This window comes from Pan troglodytes, chromosome 6, assembly GCF_028858775.2.
Source record: "Pan troglodytes isolate AG18354 chromosome 6, NHGRI_mPanTro3-v2.0_pri, whole genome shotgun sequence".
In the NCBI taxonomy this organism is placed as follows: Eukaryota; Metazoa; Chordata; class Mammalia; order Primates; family Hominidae; genus Pan; species Pan troglodytes.
In genome coordinates this window covers 153466750-153480487 of record NC_072404.2, presented here as the reverse complement: position 1 = coordinate 153480487, position 13738 = coordinate 153466750, and the positions used below count along the sequence as shown (strand labels likewise).

General features: G+C 39.4%; 1 protein-coding gene across 2 annotated transcripts in view; it reads right to left on the bottom strand.

The window, feature by feature from the left end:
• AKR1D1 (aldo-keto reductase family 1 member D1) overlaps positions 1 to 13738 on the bottom strand; it is a 52968-nt gene that overhangs the window by 9161 nt on the left and 30069 nt on the right. For both annotated transcript variants that reach the window (XM_016958217.4, XM_063815640.1), the window contains 4 exons: positions 11119 to 11196; positions 3648 to 3770; positions 2372 to 2481; positions 1514 to 1679 (listed from right to left, as the gene is read on the bottom strand). In XM_016958217.4, the coding sequence (XP_016813706.1) occupies positions 1514 to 1679; positions 2372 to 2481; positions 3648 to 3770; positions 11119 to 11196 (477 nt within the window). The remainder of the gene's footprint in view (positions 1 to 1513; positions 1680 to 2371; positions 2482 to 3647; positions 3771 to 11118; positions 11197 to 13738) is intronic.

The window sequence follows — 13738 nt, the reverse complement described above, 5'->3', positions numbered from 1 at the left end:
TATAAAATCCTGTTGAAGATTGTTTTGAGTTTTTAAAAAATTACAAAGAATTCTATAATAAACATCTGTTTGTGTGAGTGCATCCATGTATATATGTGCAAATACATCTATAGGATAAGATTGCTGAGTCAATGGATATGTGTATTTGAATTTATTTAATTTGATGGATAACATTGTATGTTTTTATCATATACAACATGATGTTTTGACATACATATAAATGGTAGAGTGGTTAAATCTAGCTAATTAACAAATGCATTACCTCATATAGTTATCATTTTTGTGGTAAGAGCACATAAGATGCACTCTCTTTATGTTTTTCAAGAATACACTATATCATCATCAACTATAGACACCTTTTTGTACAATAGATCTCTTGACATTTGTTCCTTCTAACTGTAATCACAAATTTTTTGACCAACATCTCCTCATAGCACCCTCTCTTCAATAATCTCAGCCTCCGGTAACCACTATTCTACTCCCTACTTTTATGTGATTAACTTTTTTAGGTTCCACATATAAATAAATCATGTAACATGTACATTTGAATTTTGATGGACATGAAATAATTTAACCTACTCTTCCATATCTCAAATTAACATTTCTAACAATAGTGTGTCAAAGCTCCTGTTTCCCCAAATATTACCAAGTATTTTGATTATTTTCTGATATGAAGGGACAACTAGTATCTTACTTTTTATTTATCTTTAATTATGAGTAGGGCTAAACAGGCAATTTACTTTTGAAATGTAAATTAGTTAATGGGTAATTAATTAATTTTGTATGGCACTTTTCTATGGTTGTGTTTACCTAGCAGTTTAGTCTTTAGTAGTAGCGGAATAAATGAATTACCCCTTTGTCTAGTTCTTTCTTCACTTGGAAGTTACAACGTAAGTCATAGATTACTTATAGAGGGAAATAAAGGCAATTAGCATTCATGAAGTCTAAATGGTCCTCTTCAATAATTTTCAAATTTGTCCTCAACTTTTACCAGAGCCATTAAGAAGGTGGAAAGTTGACTATTATGAATTCCAAATTTTATTCACTCAATTTCTGTTGTGCTGGTAGAGAAGTGAGTAGGTAGTGTCAAGGGTCAATAGATAAGGGAAGAGGCTGGGTACAGTGGCTCACGCCTGTAATCCCAGAACTTTGGGAGGTCAAGGTGGAAGGAACGCTTGAAGACAGGAGTTCCAGACTAGCCTGGGCAATATAGCAAGACCCTATCTCTAAACAAACAAAAAAAAATTTAAAACAAAAAATAAAAAGTAGATAAGGAAAGAGAAAATATAAGAGATCTGGATAGTGTACAAGTAGCAAAGCAATCTCTGAAGTACTAGCAATTGTCTCAAATTGAATGAAAATTAAACCTAGATATGGGCTACACGGGTCAAGGAGCTGGTATAAAATAAAATATGAGAGTGTTACAGGTTTCCTATTAAGCTGAACACATTCTATAAAAGCAAAAATAGCAAACATACCCATCTTTTCACATTTCCAAAAGCAATTCTCTTACCTGAAAATTTTCTTTGATCCTTTCAAGATTAAAGCTTTTAGGAATGACAACCACCCCTCGCTGGATGTTGAAACGCAAAACAATTTGAGCTGCTGTCTTATTGTACCTTTTCCCCAATGAGTTTAGAAGTGCATCCTTTAACAAAGGTGGAGAAGAAACATTCACCCTTAAAAATATCAAAACATGCATCATAATTAGTTTGCATAATGAGAACCAAAGGTTAATAAACCATCCTCCTCCTCTGTCTTCCCATTCACCCAGTCACCTACCAGGACACTGCAGGTCACCTGTAACCAGTTTCTCTGAGTGCAGAGTATGCACTGAATGGAGAGTTACTCATAGTATGGGAAGATCAAGCAAGGCAAGTTTATGGAGCTGCCTCCTTCAGAGGGTAAATAATATTTTTTGATGAGTCTTATAGAGAGAGCTGGCATACAGGGAAAGGTAGGAAGACTGAAGTGGAAGAAATAGAGACACAACTTTTGGAATCATCTTAAAGTAGAAAAATTTCTACTTAAGTTTATGGAGCACATCATAGTAGAAGTATCACTATTGAATACAGAGATCAAAAGATTGAAAATTTGCAAAACATGGCCATAGAAACTCCTTTGTCAAATAATAATTAACTTTTACTGAGCATTCCTATATATCGGGCACTGATAGGCAATTTCATACCTATAATGTAATCAATTTTACAACAGCTCAGTCAGGAAAGTATGAAAAGTTCTAATTCATATATACAGATAATGACTTGAAGAGGTTGCACAGGCAAACCAAAAGGCATTCCAATCAAATACAGTAGTTCACATGAGCCTCACACTCTACACCAAAGGAAATGCTTCCTAAAGTTTTACTTACCAGATTGGATTCCTACTGGTCCCCAAAGGGCTATATGCAGTAATGACAATGTCATGTTGTTGGCAAAATTTCAAGAGTTTTGGCTGGGTGAAATACGGATGGCACTCAACCTATGTGGTTGCATTGGAGAGCAGAGCACAAAATCAAGGCCACATTGTTGAATGCAATTTTACTGTTAAAAAAAAATTCTTCAATAAAATCCATTTTATTAATAGAATCTCCTTCATACTGTATACATTTCGTGTCCTAGTCTGTCCCTTCATATCTTGTTCATTTTGCTTCCTTAAAATGGATTCAAGAACATCTTTTGTTAAGATTTCACATAATATGAATGTCTTGTAACTTATTTAATCATCCCCTTAATTTTTTGTATTATGTTGTTTCCATTTTTTTCCATTATGAACAATGTTGTAGTAAACACACATCAGTCTATCTAGGCATTCTGATATTTTTTTATTAGCATAGATTGCAGAAATAAAGGACTGTGAACATTTTTTAAGGCCCTTGATACATATTGACAAATTGTTTTTTTAGTAAGGCTGAACCAATTTGCACTCACTAGCATTTAATCACTTGCCTACATGGGGGCATTATATTTAAAAATATTAATAAGACAAAAACTTTGCTAATTTGATGTGCAATAGAAAAATCACACTTCAATTTAAGTTTCTCTAATTAATAGTGAGTTTTTTTTCATGTGTACCAGTCTTGCAATTTGTCTTTTGTGAATTTCTGTTCATTCCTTTTACTCCTTTTTCTGTTGAGCCTTAGTGTTTTTTCTCATTTTTTTCATTGATTTTCATTAGATTTGTTGTTGTTGTTGTTGTTGTTGTTGTTAGACGAAGTCGCACTCTGTCGCCCAGGCTGATCTCGGCTCACTGCAACCTCCACCTCCCGGGTTTAAGCAATTCCCCTGCCTCAGCCCTGAGTAGCTAGGATTACAGGCATGTGCCACCAAGCCCAGCTAATATTTGTATTTTTAGTACAGACGGGGTTTCACCATGTTGGTCAGGCTGGTCTCAAACTCCCGACCTCGTGATCGCCTGCCTCGGCCTCCCAAAGTGCTGGGATTACAGGCGTGAGCCACCGCGCCTGGCCCCAAGTCCGTTTTTTTAGGTGACACCAATAGAAAGAAGTCTAAAGACTTGCACAGGGTCCCATGATGAGATTTAGGTGGCGCAATCATGAGCCTTCCTGACTCCCAGCTGAGGCTTCTTTGTGTCATGTAAATCCTGCCCCCACTCCCCACACCCTAGTGGAAGCTATTAGGCTGTACCTGGTTGCTGACTGGCTTGTGCTTGAGTCCTGGCTTGTTCAGGATGAGCTCCAGCTGCCTGCGGTTAAAATTGGACACTCCCAGGGATTTCACCAAGCCAGCGTCTTTGCAAGCTTCCATCGCCTGTAGAGTAAATGTCCATGGGTCAACAAACAAGCCTCACAAGAAGCAAGAATGAATGTTTATAAGGGTGACTGTGAATTCTTTAAAAAGGAAAGTTCCTGGGTATGTTAATAAGCATCTTGCGAAAAAAAGTAAAAGAAGGATGGTGGGAAAAGGCAGTAATTCTATGATTGAATTTGGAAAACATGTGTATGCCATATCTTCACCTTGTATTTTCTCAAGGTATTTACCACACTTGGTGATCCCAGGTAGGGCGCGATGGCTCACACCTGTAATCCCAGCACTTTGGCAGGCCAAGGCAGGAGGATCACTTGAGGTCAGGAGTTCAAGACCAGCCTGGGCAACAGAGTGAGCCTTCATCTCTAATAAAAATCAAGAATTAACTAGGCATGGTGGCACATGCCTGTAGTCCCAGTTACTTAGGAGGCTGAAGTAGGAGGATCCACTTGAGCTGGGGAAATTGAGGCTGCAGTGAGTTATAACTGTGTCACTGCACTCCAGCCTGAGCAACAGAGTGAGACCCTATCTCAATTAAAAACAATTTTTTAAAATGATCCTACTTCTTGAAGTTTTTGGGTACTTTCTTTGTGGCATAGTACCTGGGCACTTTTTTTTTTTTTCCGAGATGGAGTTTTGCTCTTGCTGCCCAGGCTAGAGTGCGATGGCGCGATCTCGGCTCACTGCAAACTCTGCCTCGCAGGTTCAAGCCTCCCAAGTAGCTGGGATTACAGGCATGCACCACCACGCCCGGCTAGTTTTATATTTTTAGTAGAGATGGAGTTTCACCATGTTGGTTAGGCTGGTCTCGAACTCCTGACCTCAGGTGATCCACCTGCCTCAGTCTCCCAAAGTGCTGGGATTATAGGCATGAGCCACTGCGCCTGGCTGGCAATTTTTATAAACATTCTGGTATATGTGAAATAGATACCTTCTCCCATTTTTGGATGTAACACTCTGTCTCTCCTCTCTCTCTCATACATATATGTATGTAAATATACATACACACATGTTATATATAAAATTAGGTCTAGCTCTTCTTGGCTTCTCAGTAACTGAAATTAATATGTCAAAATTAACAGAAGGAATATGTCAAAAACTGAAAGGAATATGTCAAAAATCTCTTACTATACTGGTGATTTATTAATGTTCTTCTGTGTTTTTTTTTGAAACAGTATCTTGCTCTGTCACCCAGGCTGGAGTGCTGTGGTGGGATCTTTGCTCACTGCAGCCTTGACTTCTGGGCTCAAGAGATCCTTCCTCTTTAGCCTCTTGAGTAGCTGGACTACAAGCATGTGCAACCACACTGGCTAAATTTTGTTTTTAAAATATTTTTTGGAGATGAGGGGGGTCTCACTATGTTGCCCAGGTTGATTTCAAACTCCTGGCCTCAAGCGATCCTCCTACCTTGGCCTCCCAAAGTGCTGGGATTATAGGCGTGAGCCAATGTCCTCCTGTATTCTGTCAATTTTTTGTTTTATATATTTTGAAGATACTTTATTTGATATATATGTGCTTAAAATTAGTATATCTTTTTGGTAAATTCAATCTTCATCTTTACGCACAACTCTTTTTATCCCTAATAATGCTTTTAATTTTTAAGTCTGTGTTATATGATATTAATATAGTAATACCAACTTTTTCCGGTATTTGACTGGTGAGTGTGTGTTTTTTTTTACCTGTAAAGTTTTAACTTTCACATGTCTTTTTGCTTAGGTGCCTCCTTTTAAATTGTCAATCTCTGTCTAGGTGAGTTTATTTTATCTACATTTATTGCAACCATACATATATTTGAACTGTTTCTACCATCTTGATTTATTTCAATTTATCCCACTTATCCTGTTTCTTCTTAACTCTTTATTACTTTTAAGAAGTTTTCTAATAAAGACAATAACTTAGCATGTTCACACGGTATTTATCTACCCTCAACATCTGTGATGCTAATAGTATATATATAAACTTTAATTGTAGCGTATTATGGGTTCATTTTCCTTTTATTATTTGATCTTAATATTTTTATAGATAATACACACTTTAAGTTTAATTTGATCACTTTTGCTTTATGCATTTTTTTTTGGAGCATCTGTTAGATTTTTGTTCCTTTCACTTAGTACATCAGTCGGACCTAATGATTTCCAGTGTGAGTCTTTATGTGGCAAAATTTCTGAGCATGTGTAGATGTGCAACTTTTTATCATGCATTATTTTTGCCTTCTAGTTTGGTGAGTTATAACTGATGTACAATAAACTACACATTTTTGAAGTGTACATTTTGAGGAATTTTAATGTATGCATACACCTGTAAAATCATCATTACAATCAAGATCATGAACACCTCCAGTGGAATACTGATAAATGTTTAACGACCAGCTATCCAGGAAGAAAAAAGCTCCCCAGTTTGTAGTATTTGTCAATGTCTGTGATGTGACTATTCACACCGGGCTATTCAAGCTAACAAGCCGACATCACTGAATGTGGAGTTAGGAAGAGGTTTGCACAACGGGTTCTTGCAAGCTGGTATGGGCCAGTTGTAGTACAAGATTACCCTTCCCCATTGAATTGCGTTGGCATTTCTGTTGAAAATCAACTGACCATATATGTGTATGGGTCTATTTTAACATTCTCTATTATGTTTTATTGATCTATATGTTCCTCTTTATGCTAATATGGCACTGTCATGATTCTAATAGTTGTATAATAATTCTTGAAATTAGTATAAGCCCTCCAAACTTATTGCTTTTTATTTTTGAGATGGAGTCTTGCTCTGTCACTGAGGCTGGGTTGCAGTGGTATAGCTCACTGCAGCCTCAACCTACCAGGTCAAGTGATCCTCCTACCTCAGCCTCCTGAGTAGCTGGGACCACAGGCACATGCAACTCCCATGCATGACTAATTGTTTGATGTTTTTGTAGAGACGGGGTCTCAGTGTTCCCCATGCTGGTCTTGAACTCCTAGGCTCAAGTAATTCTCCCCACTCAGCCTCTCAAAGTGCTGGCATTATAGGTATGAGCCACTGTGCTTGGCTATTGCTTTTTTTCAAAAAGTTGTTGTGGCTATTATAGGTTATTTGTACTTCCATATAAATTTTATTTTATTTTTTTGAGACAGAATCTCACTCTGTCACCCAGGCTGGAGTGCAGTGGTGGGATCTCGGCTCACTGCAAACTCCGCCTCTCAGGTTCAAGTGATTCTCATGCCGCAGCCTTTCAAGTAGCTGGGATTATAGATGGGCGCCACTATGCCTGGCTCATTTTTGTGTTTTTAGTAGAGACAGGGTTTTGCCATGTTGCCCAGGCTGGTCTCGAACTCCTGGCCTCATGTGATCCACCTGCCGTGGCCTCCCAAAGTGCTGGGATTTATAGGCATAATCCACTGCTCCAGGCCCCATATAAATTTTAGAAGTAGGTTTTCCATTTCTATTGGGATTTTGACTGGGATTACATTGAATCTACAGATGAATTTGGGGAAAATTAACATCTTGATATTCTGATCAAGGAACATGGTATATCTCTCCATTGAATTTTGGATCATCTTTTATTTCTTTCAGTAATAAGTTGTTTTTACTGTATAGCTCTTGCACAGATTCTTTTAGATTTATCTTTAAATATTTAATGTTTAGCATTGTTTTTAAAAATAATTTCCAATTGTGTGTTGCTAATATATAAATTACATCTAGATAAAGATTTTAATTTTTTTAGGTCTTATGGGTTATTTACATGTGTGCCTCCTGTTTGATCAGACAGCATACCTTGCATAATTAAAATACTTGAAGAATTACTGAGATTTATGTTATGGCTCGAAAAATGGCCTATGTTGCCGGGCGCGGTGGCTCACATCTGTAATCCCAGCACTTTGAAAGGCCAAGGCGTGTTGATCACGAGGTCAGGAGTTCGAGACCAGCCTGACCAACATGGTGAAACCCCATGTCTACTAAAAATACAAAAATTAGCTGGGCATGGTGGCGTGAGCCTCTAATCCCAGCTACTCAGGAGGCTGAGGCAGGAGAATCGATTGAACCCGAGAGGCGGAGGTTGCAGTGAGCTGAGATTGCGCCACTGCACTCCAGCCTGGGCTACAGAGCGAGACTCGTGGAAGGAAGGAAGGAAGGGAGGGAGGGAGGGAGGGAGGGAGGGAGGGAGGGAGGGAAAGAAAACACTCTTATATTTTGGTCAAGTGTTCTATAAATGTCAAGTTAAGAAGGTTGATAATGTTTAAATCTCCTATATCCTATAGCTCTTTCTGTATACTTATCATTTTAGTATGATATCATTTTAATAGAATCTCTGACTATAGGCCGGGCGCGGTGGCTCATGCCTATAATCTCAGCACTTTGAGAGGCGGAGGAGGGTGGATCAAGAGGTCAGGAGATCAAGACCATCCTGGCTAACACAGTGAAACCTCGTCTCTACTAAAAGTACAAAAAATTAGCCAGGCGTGGTGGCGGGCACCTATAGTCCCAGCTACTCGGGAGGCTGAGGCAAGAGAATGGCGTGAACCTGGGAGGTGGAGCTTGCAGTGAGCTGAGATCGCGCCACTGCACTCCAGCCTGGGCGGCAGAGCGAGACTCCGCCTCAGAAAAAAAAAAAAAAAAAAAAAAAAGAATCTCTGACTATAAATGTGGATTTTTCTCTTTCTCTGTTCGGTTCTCTTAGATGATGCTTCGTGTATTTTGAAGCTCTGTTATTAGGGGCATAGATGTTTAGGATTGACTCCTTTATCATTATATAATAATCTTCTTTATCCCATGTAATACTCATTGCTCTGAAGTATTTGTTGATATTAAAATAGCGACTGCAGCTTTATTTTTACTAGTGTTAGCCTAATATATCTTTTTCTATCCTTTTGCTTTTTGAAAGACTTTTGCTTTTAACCTGTTGGTGACTTTTTATTTAAGATGGATTTCTTGTGTATAATGTATAGTGGGACTTGGTTTATATCCATTCTGATAATCTATGCCTTTTAATTGGGGTGCTTAGACCATTTATATATACTGCAATTATTGATATTAGTGAGTTTAAATCTCCCATCTTGCCCTTTATTTGCTACTTTTCTCATCTGTTTATTGCCCCTTCTCTTTTTTTTTCTGCTTTGTCTTGGATTGATTATTTTTGTTATTCCATTTTGCCTTCTTTATTGGATTATTTATTATGCTCTGGAAGTTTTAACATTTTCTCTTTATGTTTGATTTTTTTTTTTTTTGAGATGAAATCTCACTATATTGCCCAGGTTAGAGTTCAGTGGCTATTCAAAGGCATGACTATAGCACACTGTGGCCTTGAACTCTTGGCCTCAAGTGGTCCTCCCACCTCAGAATTCCAAGTAGCTGGGACTACAGGTCACCTCACCCATGATATTCCTCATCTTTCCTCTTTTGTGCTCCATGGTCCCTTTAAGATCTTCGTGTTTTTTTTTTTTTTTTCTTTAACTATTACCCCCCCTTTTTTTTTCTTTTTTTTAGAGATGGGGGTCTCACTATGTTTCCCAGGATGGTCTTGAACTCCTGTGCTCAAGTGATCCTCCAGCCTCTGCCTCTCAAAGCATTGGGATTATAGGCATGAGCCACTATGCCCACCTTCTTGTTTCCTTTTATTTTTTCTTCTTTCTTTTTTCTTAGAGTCCAGTTGTGTGGATATTGGAATTTCTAATTTTATTCTTTGAATTTCTTAGCTTTTCTTTCATATTTTAAAAAATTCTTTTCCTTTTCTTCTTCATATTGAGAGATTTCCTCATTCTGATATCTCAATTTGACCATTTTCTTCTATTTATCCCAACCAATTGCATTGTGTTTTTATTTTTTAATTTTTATTTTAGCTTGTTTTTTAAAATGTTGTTTGCTCACGTTTTATATTGCTAATATCTTTTCTTATGTTCTCTAATATATTAATTGGTTAATTTAGAAGTTCCTGGTTCTCTGTTCTGTTTACATTGGATCAGTAATTGAGATGTATTGTTTTCTTGTGAAACAAATGCCTTATTACTTTGGGCTGTGAAATCATTTTTTCCTGTGGATACTGGCTGTCCTGTTAGGCAGTCCCTTAGAAGAGAATGTTCAAAATGTCCAACTGTCCAAACCTGACTCCCTCCAATGAGGTCGGGAGTGACTGTGTGTTCTTTTGGACAGAGCCCCGGGCACTGGGAAATAAATCATTCCTCCTCGCCCCTCTAAACAACTCCACAGCTCAGACCTTCAGCTGTTGCCTCACAGGCAAGTATATACAAAGAGGTACTTACCAGAGTGTAATTTCCAAACTTTCGGAGTTTGGAATCACATCGGTGGGAAAAAAAAACTGCCAGAGGTCAGTGGGTAACTTATGTTTTTCCTCAGTTTTTCACAAGTTCAGAATCTCAAGGCTGCTCTACAACTGAGTCCTGAGTTTCCACCTGTGCGGCCATATTTGTTCCCAGGCTATGGCAGGGGTGAAGGAAGTGCAAAAGGACCAACCGTTCCTCTCCTGTATTATCTTCTTCATGCTTGTTGGGTTGACTTCTACTCTAGGTTGGAGCTGCCACACCACCTCTAAGCAAACAAGTTCAAAATATCCCTCCCCACCATGAATCCATAAGGGTTTATTTATTATTTTCCTATAGTTGTCTACTCTTGTGATCTTGGGAAAAGAGCCAGCAGCTTTCCCAGAAATAAAAAACAGAATTGCTTTTCAGGTTTTTGTTGTTGTTGCTGTTTTTGAGACAGCATCTTGCTCTGTCGCCCAGGCTGGAGTGCAGTGGCATGATCTCGGCTCACTGCAACCTCTGCCTCCCAGGTTCAAGCAATTCTCCTGCCTCAGCCTCCTGAGTAGCCGGGATTATAGGCGCCCACCACCATGCCTGGCTAATTTTTGTATTTTTAGTAGAGACAGAGTTTCACCACATTGGCCAGGCTGGTTTCGAACTCCTGACCTCAGATGATCCGCCCACCTTGGCCTTCCAAAGTGCTGGGATTACAAGTGTGAGCCACTGCGACTGGCCTGTTTTTCAGTTTTTTTTAATGTATCATTTTAAGTTTGTTTCTTGTAGGCATCATATTAACAACTTGATATATATTTTTTAATTTGTGAATTTATCTTATTCATATATTCTAATTACTTTTATATTAGAACATATTTTGTTTACACTGTTTTTCCTTCCACCCCTCTCTCTTTTCTTTGGCATTCCAGCAAAACAAAAGTAAGAATTATTTAGTACCCAGAAGTGGAGATTTCATATACCTGTACTTATGGTTAGGAATGCCTGTTCTGACTGTTACTTTTCATTGAAAGTAAAGGGTGCATCTCTCTCCATAAATATGACAGGAATAATCAGATCACAGGTTTAAAAATATTGTCTTTTAAAATAAGAAGCACATTTGAACTTACCTCCCAAGTGGCACACAGATTTGACTTGTGATATAACCATTTGCCATTCTCATCTCTAGGGTATATTTCATCTCCTGGCTGAAAAAAAAAAGAATAAATGTAATTCATTTTATTTATATCTGGGAATTAAAATAATAGAATTTAGACTTCCCAGTCTTCATAATTGTGAGCAATCAATGTCTATTGTTTCTAAATCACCCAGTCTAAAGTATTTTGTCATAGCGGCCCAGCTGGATTAAGACACCTGCCCATGCTCCCTGGGATGCCAGTACCTGTCTTGTGTGCACTGTCCTGTCACTCTGTACAGCTGACACCTGCATCTGTTAGAGGACAGACCTCAGGCTACTGGGACTTGTGTATCTACTCAATTAGATGTGCCCAGGAATTTACACCCTGCTCCCCCTGCTGGGACAGCCTTTGAACTAAAGTTACAAGCATCAATATTTGTTTCTTTGCCCTGTGACTGTGTAATTCTGAGATGTGAACAACTTTGTCTCCAGAGCTTTCTGTGACATTTAGCCTAAGTTGCTCTCTGTAGGACTCTGCTTTCTACCTCACATCTGCTTAACCTCTTATTTTTCAGCCACATTTCCCCACTCCCTTAACAGTACTTCGAAATAAATCACTCTTGTATGCATTCTCTTCATCTCAGGGTCTGCTTCTGGGGAAATCAACCTAACGGGCTGTATGCAATAGGGGAGAGCTGATGGTGCCTGGGACTGGGGCAACTGCAGTAGAGAGGCAAAGAAGGGAACAGATTAGCACATGAATGAGTAGTAGAGCCAGCATGCTTTAATGTTGGCTTGGAAATGAGGTGGGGTGGTGGGAATGAGGGAGAGGGAGAAATCAAAGATGATCCCAGATGCCTTGGGTGGTTGGTGGTAATCATTTCTTGAGGTTGGGGCTAGGAATCCAGAATATCATTTTGGATATTTTGACTTTGAAATGGTCACTAGACATTCAAGTGGATATTGAGGGAGGCAGTTGAACGGAGAAGTCAAGAGCTCAGAGAGAGGTCATGGCTACAGATAAAATTTGGAGTCATTAGCATGTAAAATGGTATTAAATCCACATGATTGGATTAAGTCACCTATAGAGAGAGTGTAGCTAGTAAGACAAGAATATTGAGGGTAGAGGACTGGGCATAACAACATTTGGAAGCTGGCAGAGAAGAAGCTGCCAAAGACCATGAGAGGGTCATGAGATGTTACGAACACCATGAGAAGGAAATGTTTACAGAAGAAGGTGGTAGTCAACTGTATTGAAAGAGATCAAATAATAGGAGGACAAAATGTCTATTGAATTTGGCAGGATGAAAGTCTTTGTTGACTTTGGCAACAGGGATTTTCTTATTGGGAATTGCTGTGGTTTAAATGTGTCCCCCCTAATTCATGTGTTGGAAACTTAATCCCCAGTGCAACTGTGTTGGGAGTTGGGGCCTAATGGGAGTTGTTCAGTCATGGATTAATGCCATTGTAAAAAGGGCTCAGACGAGGAGGGGTGCTTTCTTGTGCTCTTTGCCCTTCCTCGTTCCAGCATGTGATGACATAGCAAGAAGGCTCTAGTGAGGTGCTGGTACTTTGGTCTTGAACTCTCCAGCTTCTAGAACTCTGAGCCAATACATTTCTGTTTATTATCTGTTACCCAGTGTCAGGCCTTCTTTTTTTTTCTTTTAAAGGAAATGTTTCTGAATGATAGCATTCTTTTTCCGTTGTTGTTTTTTGTTTGTTTGTTTTTGAGACAAGGTCTTACTCTGCTGTCCAGGCTGGAGTGCGGTGGCATGATTATGGCTCACTGTAGCCTCGATGTCCCCAGGCTCAGGTGATCCTCCCATCTCAACCTCCTGAGCAGCTGGGACTACAGGTGTGCACCACCACGCCTAGCTAATTTTTTTGTATTTTTTTTGTAGAGACTGGGTTTCACCATGCTGTCCAGGCTGGTCTTGAACTCCTAGGCTCAAGTGATCCACCTGCCTCGGCCTCCCAAATTGCTGGGAATACGGGTGTGAGCCACTGCACCAGGCCTCAGGCATGCTTTTATAGCAGCACAAAACAGACTGAGAAGGGAATCAAGCAATTGGACAAAATCCATTATGCTCTTAAATTTGTTCCTAATTTGGCCAGGCGCAGTGGCTCACACCTATAATCCCAGTATTTTGGGAGGCCAAGGCGGGCTGATCAGCTGAGGTCAGGAGTTCGAGACCAGCCTGGCCAACATGGCAAAACCCTGTCTCTACTAAAAATACAAAAATTAGCCGGGCGTGATGGCGGGCGCCTGTAATCCCAGCTACTCAGCAGGCTGAGGCAAGAGAATCGCTTGAACCCAGGAGGCGGAGATTGCAGTGAGCCGAGATCATGCCACTGCACTCCAGTCTGGGCAACAAGAGCAAGACTCCATCTCAAAACAAAACAAAACAAAACAAAAATTTAAATTTTTTCCTCTAGCATTTCACCTTTGTGAAACTCAGTTTTCCTTTAGGGAAAACATTTTCCCCATTGTCTGCTTTAGGGAAAGACAATGTCTTCTCAAGTTCCTCCCATCTCCCTGGGAGCAGGGAACAGTCCCTTTTCTCCTTGATGCCACATTATTACTCATGTTAATTATCCATTCTGTCTCTGAT